General features: G+C 43.0%; 1 protein-coding gene across 2 annotated transcripts in view; it reads right to left on the bottom strand.

Annotated features, from left to right (window-relative positions):
* Positions 1-1,305: 1,305 nt before the first annotated feature.
* Positions 1,306-6,677, bottom strand: part of GYS2 (glycogen synthase 2) — a 37,926-nt gene continuing 32,554 nt past the window's right edge. Inside the window, exons 14-16 of one of the 2 annotated variants that reach the window (XM_039347382.1) lie at positions 5,734-5,897; positions 3,702-3,782; positions 1,306-2,300 (exon numbers count right to left, since the gene is read on the bottom strand). In XM_039347382.1, the coding sequence (XP_039203316.1) occupies positions 2,082-2,300; positions 3,702-3,782; positions 5,734-5,897 (464 nt within the window). In that variant the 3' untranslated portion in view covers positions 1,306-2,081. The remainder of the gene's footprint in view (positions 2,301-3,701; positions 3,783-5,733; positions 5,898-6,677) is intronic. The other variant, XM_039347383.1, reaches the window with a different exon arrangement.

Below are 6,677 nucleotides of genomic sequence, written 5' to 3'. Positions count from 1 at the left end.
GACAGCCATTTGTCTGAAATGGTGTAGGGTTTCCTGCCTGAGCAGGGGATTGGACTAGATCAAGGCTTTTCAACCTTTTCACCCATTGTACCATTTTTAGGATATGGCAACATCTGAGTACCACCATCGCCTAGCAAGGTATCAAAATCTTGATGACCAAAAAAACAAAAAAGGAAAAAAGTGATAAAGTATAGGTAGTCCTCGACTTACAACAGTTCGCTTAGTGACTGTTCGAAGTTACAATGGCACTGAAAAAAGTGCCCCCAAGCCACAGCCAGGCAAGACGCCTGCCTGTCCACACGGCGGCACTCTTCCCCTTGTCCAAAGTTTTCATTGTTGTGAGCATTTCTGTTGAGGATTGGCAGCGGAGGTGGGGGGGGTGTTTGGTTTTTATTCCCCCCATCTGCTAGGTGGTTGCAGTAGGTTTTGGTCACTTCACATGACCCTGGGACACTGTGACCATCATAAATACGAATCAGTTGCCAAGCATCTGAATGTAAATCACAAGATCCTGGAGATGCTGCAACATTCCAGCTGATCGGTGTTTCTTCTGGGCTCAGCAGAATGCCAGGATCAGTGCTGCTTTCCAGCTGATTGGTGCTTCTTCAGAACTCAGCAGAAGCACCAAGATCAGCGCCGAGCTACAGCTGGAGCCTGGCGCTGATCCTGACACTTCCACTGAGCCCTGACAGCCCTGCAGCTCCAACTATCCCTCAGGCTTGTGTGGTGCTACCACCGGTTCAGCTTATTCCCCTCCCCCGCTACCACTTTTCTAGGATGGTCGTGTACCACCTGCCAGGTGCCAATGTACCACAGGTGGTACCCGTACCACTGGTTGAAAAGCCCTGGACTAGATGACCTCCAACTTTATTATTATTATTATTAGTTTCCATCCATAGCTTCTTGTCCTGCTTTCAGGTGCTTTGGGGAATAGGTTGACCCCCCCCCTCTTCTGTGTGGCAGTCCCTGCTATCATGTCACTCCTAGTTCTTCTTTTCATTAGACTAGAAGTCCGCAGGTCTTAAAGCTACCGAAGTCGGACACTCCTGATGCAGAGGTAGACGTTTTCCCCGTGTCTGAAGGCAGCATCGAGTCCTCACGGTTGAAAGGCTTTGGAAGATCTGACTTTTCTACCCCCATAACCTGACTCTTCAGACTTTGCCCATGTACAATTACAATATAATGACAGTATCACCGGTGACTCAATCTACTGTGGTTTTCTCTGCCTAAAAATGTACAAGCCACAAACCCCTTGGACTTCCAGCAGCCTCAAGATATTCAACAATTTCAGAGCAAGAGTCGAGAGGCGATCCTGATCTTTAATCTTTAATGCCGTCGTCTTCTAACTCCAAAGAGGAAGATGAAATTTAAAAAAAAAAAAAAAACATCATCAGAATTACAATAGGAAAAAATAGGAATTCAAATGATTGAATTTGATATTTGGTTCTGGCAGGATTCCCTGATATTTCCTGACTGTCCAGTATAGCTCTCTAGCCTCTAGCTCAGGGTTTGGCAACCTTGGCTCTTTTATAACTGGTGGACTTCAACTCCCAGAATTCCTGAGCCAGCCATGCTGAGGGGAAAGGGAGAAGTTTCCAAGCTGAGCCATGCTGGCTCAGGAATTCTGGGAGTTGAAAGTCCACGAGTCATAAAAGAGCCAAGGTTGCCTACCACTGTCATATACAGAAAATAGTTGGCCTTTAACTAATATTCCTATGAAGAAAAACATCGCTGAGAAAAGCTGCATAAAAATTGTCTATTAAAGAAAATAGTGAGGAAAAGCTGCCTTCAAACTTGTAGCTAAGAGACTGGACAGCTATTTGTCTGAATGATATAGAGCAGGCATAGGCAACCTTGACCCTTTTATGACTTGTGGACTTCAACTCCCAGAATTCCTGAGCCTGCATGGCTAAGCGTGGAAACCTCTCCCTTTCCCCTCAGCATGGCTGCCTCAGGAATTCTGGGAGTTGAAGTCCACGAGTCATAAAAGAGCCAAAGTTGCCTACCTCTCCTCTAGGTTGACATGTATATATCTGAGGCAGTAGCACCAACTGAAGGCCATGAAAGAAGGATTGGATGGATTAGTTCCTATATTCCCCATGCTGTTTCTTCTTCCTTGTTGGCATAGCAGTGAAGGAGAAGGGGGATTTTATGTTCTGCCTGTCCCTCTCAGCCTCTTCCTCCTCGTCGTATCTTTCATCATCTTCCACTTCCTCATCGCTCTGGTGGGGGCTGTTGTGCTGAGAAACGGAAGGCGAGGGAGGGACTGATGAAGGACGTGGATAACAAAAACCCTCAGTCTGTAAAAGAAGTAAAAAAATAATAAAAAGAGAAAATAAATATACAGATGTGGAAGGGGGAGTAGACCACACGTACCTTCCCAGATGTTCTGGTTAACCCACCCTCATGGTTCCCTGGCCATTGATTGTACTAAGATTGCTAATAGCTGGAGTCCAATCTGTAACATAGTAGTTAGCTCAGTGGTTCTCAACCTGTGGGTCGGGACCCCATTTGGGGTCGAACGACCATTTCACGGGGGTCGCCAAACAACGCAGTCCGCCTTTTTTTCCCCCTTTTCCTTAGCTGTGCTACTCCCTTTTATTCTATTGGCTTTTGAAAGCCAATAGAACAGACTTTCTTGAATAGAGTCTAATTCTATTGGCTTTCAAAAGCCAATAAGAATTGTCCAGGCTGTCTCTGCCCTGCTGAGCTCGCCAAAAGTCCCATTCTGCAAACGGTGCTGCACCAGTTGAGTAGTCCTTGACTTACGACCGGTTGAGTAGTCCTCGACTTATGACCAGTTGGGGGTCGCGGCATTAAAAAGGTTGAGAACCACTGAGTTAGCTACTCCTGGGAAATCTGAAATACTTCTGGGAAGTTTTATATCAATATATAAGAAAGAAAGAAAGAAAGAAAGAAAGAAAGAAAGAAAGGAAGGAAGGAAGGAAGGAAGGAAGGAAGGAAGGAAGGAAGGAAGGAAGGAAGGGAAGAGAAGAGAAGAGAAGAGAAGAAAAGAAAAGAAAAGAAAAGAAAAGAAAAGAAAAGAAAAGAAAAGAAAAGAAAAGAAAAGAAAAGAAAAAAGAAAAGAAAAAAGAAAAGAAAGATAATTTCCACCTTTGGACATCTTGTTAGTAATGAAATTACAACTATATTTGGATGAATATACTCAAAAACTGCATATTTAGCAAAAGACGCTAAGACAGGGGTCCCCAATCGGGCCGCACAAACAAGCAAAGCCTCATCCGCGGGATGCAGGCAGCACACAAAATCACTTGCCCTCCGGTCCGCGGAAAAACCTCTCTCCACAGAACTGGTCCCCAATACCCAAAAGGTTGGGGACCTCTGCGCTAAGCTAAGCAAGAAAAAATGACCGAAAGGAAAGGACAAAACTTCCTTCATTTTTTTTGAAGGATGCCTTCTAGTCAGTGTCAACACCTGACTGTCTGGACAAGTTCCTGCAGTTTCCTTGGCAACATTTTTTGGAAGTGGTTGCCATTGTCTCCTTCCTAGGGACGAGAGAGAGGGACTGGCCCAAGGTGACCCCTCTGGCTTTAAAGCTAAGATAGGACTAGAACTCGCTGTCTCCTGGTTTCTCACCTGGTGCCATTAACTACTATACCACCCTGTATCTCTCTACAAAAGGCGACATGTTTGTAATCCCAGCTATTTGCCTGTGAATGCTTTCATTTAAAAACGATTACCTTGGGTGGGGCATTTGGTTCCATCTCAAATTTTTCAGGAAAAGTCCGGCTCAGAGCTAAGTGTCTGGCATGCATATAATACTGTAAGAGGAAACAGTTAAATAGTCCAAATAAACATGGACTCTGAAATGCAAATCAAGAGAAAGTTTAACTGTTTTTAATCACACACACAGAGAGAGTGTGTAGCTATTAAATGTTAATATCTGCAGTTTGCAAAATGAAGGATGTCTGCAGGGTATGGTAAATAATAATAATAATAGTAATAATAATAATAGTAATAATAATAATAATAATAATCTGAAGAAACAGTGGACCACTTGGTAAGCTGTTGCAAGAAGATTGCACAAACTGATTACAAGCAGCGGCATGACAAAGTAGCAACAATGGTGCATTGGAAGATCTGCAAAAAATATCATTTGCCTGTAAGCAAAAACTGGTGGGATCATAAAATAGAGAAAGTCATAGAAAATGATAAAATTAAACTGCTCTGGGACTTCAGAATTCAAACAGACAAGCACCTGCAACATAACACCCCAGACTTAACAATTGTCGATAAGAAAGACAAAAAAGTCTGGATAGTGGACGTGGCAGTGCCTGGAGATAGCAGAATAGAAGAGAAAGAACTGGAGAAGATAACAAAATACAAAGACCTACAAATAGAAATAGAAAGACTGTGGCAAAAGCAAGCAAGGGTAGTACCAATAGTCATAGGCTCCTTGGGTGCAATCCCAAAACAACTGGAGCACCACTTGAACACCATTGGCATTGACAAATTCGCTATTAGTCAATTGCAAAAGGCGGCCTTACTAGGAACTGCTTCCATCCTGCGACGATACCTGTAATACCATCAAACATCCACATCTGCCTATCCCAGGTCCTGGGTAAGGACTCGATAGGTAGACAAAATGCCAAATCCAGTCTGAACATCTGGCTGACTGTGCGATGATCCATAATAATAATAATAATAATAACAACAACAACAATCCCAAAACAACTGGAGCACCACTTGAACACCATTGGCATTGACAAATTCGCTATTAGTCAATTGCAAAAGGCGGCCTTATTAGGAACTGCTTCCATCCTGCGACGATATCTGTAATACCATCAAACATCCACATCTGCCTATCCCAGGTCCTGGGTAAGGACTCGATAGGTAGACAAAATGCCAAATCCAGTCTGAACATCTGGCTGACTGTGCGATGATCGATAATAATAATAATAATAATCCCAAAACAACTGGAGCACCACTTAAACACCATTGGCATTGACAAATTTGCCATTAGTCAATTGCAAAAGGCGGCCTTACTAGGAACTGCTTCCATTCTGCAATTATACCTGTAATACCATCAAACATCCACATTTGCCTATCCCAGGTCCTGGGTAAGGACTCGATAGGTAGACGAAATGCCAAATCCAGTCTGAACATCTGGCTGACTGTGCTATGATCCATAATAATAATAATAATAATAATAATAATAATAATAATAATAATAATAATAATAATAAAGCTGGAAGGGACCTTGGAGGTCTTCTAGTCCAACCCCCTGCTCAGGCAGGAAACCCTATACCATTTCGGACAAATAGCTGTCCAATCTCTTCTTGAAAACTTCCAGTGTTGGAGCATTCACTGCTTCTAGAGGCAGGTTGTTCCACTGGTTAATTGTTCTAACTGTCAGGAAGTTTCTCCTTAGTTCTAGGCTGCTTCTCTCGTTGATTGGTTTCCATCCGTTGGTCAAGATATCAGCCACAGCTCAAGATGAGATTAAAGTTGCAAAAATGCAACACCCATAAACAACAAGCAAAACATTAATTGGGCTACAACTTTGACTTTTTGGACTACATTTTGCAGACACCCCTGCCAGAAAATAATCTAAATCGGTCCACCCTTGGCAACTTTAATAGCTCTGGACTTCAACTCCCAGAATTCTCCAGGCAGCATGTCTGGCTAAAGAATTCTGGGAGTTGAAGTCCACGAGTTGCCAAGGTTGGATACACCTGATCTAAACCAAGACTATATATCCACCTTACTTACTCTCCCTAAATATCTCCAGTCCAGCAGATCTGAAAGCCTTTCTGTTCGGTTCCTCTGGACAATTCTTTGTCGTCTTGACTGTTGGCAGAATGCATACAGGAACTGGGTCAGCTGATTGCAAGACTCATCCGGAGAACGGAATTGCCGGTCCACAATGTAAACGCCTGAGAGAGACAATTGGGGTTGATTGGACACCAAGCCATGTTGCTGCTTTTGGGACCTTTGGAGGCCTCTGTCCTATCAGTTATTACCCATAATAATGACTACATCTCCACAATTCATTCTGTCATAAAATAGGGACATTCAACTTTGGTTTAGCCAAATTGCAGTCTCCTTCTCTTTCTTCCCTTTTTAATTTTTCCCCCAACTGAATTTAGAACATAGAATAACAGAGTTGAAAGGGACCTTGGAGATCTTCTAGTCCAACCCCCTGCTTGATCAGGAGACTCTACATAGACTGACCCCCTTTTTAACTCCTCCCCCAGATTCTGCCACTCTTTCTCTTACAGAAGCATTTCACTTTTTCCCATCCAGCTCAGGACCGCGCAGTATAATAATAATAATAATAATAATAATAATAATAATAATAATAATAATAATAATAATAATAATAATAATAAAGTTGGAAGGGACCTTGGAGGTCATCTAGTCCAACCCCCTGCTCAGGCAGGAAACCAGCCTATACCATTTCAGACAAATGGGTGTCCAGTCTCTTCTTAAAACCCTCCAGTGTTGGAGCACCCACAGCTTCTGGAGGCAAGTCGTTCCACTGATTAATTGTTCTCACTGTCAGGAAATGTCTCCTTAGTTCTACCTTAATTCTCTCTTTAATGGTCATTGCTTTTTGTTCTGCCTTCAGGTGCTTTGGAGAATAGGTTGACCTCCTCTTGTTTGTGGCAGCACCTCAAGTCCTGGAAGACTGCTATCATGTCACCCTTATTCCT

The sequence above is a fragment of the Crotalus tigris genome, unplaced genomic scaffold (assembly GCF_016545835.1).
Source record: "Crotalus tigris isolate CLP2741 ecotype Arizona unplaced genomic scaffold, ASM1654583v1 scf7180000018068.1947079, whole genome shotgun sequence".
NCBI classification, from domain to species: domain Eukaryota; kingdom Metazoa; phylum Chordata; class Lepidosauria; order Squamata; family Viperidae; genus Crotalus; species Crotalus tigris.
The sequence above is the reverse complement of the archived record's forward strand: the minus strand, read 5'-3'. Positions and strand labels throughout refer to the sequence as shown.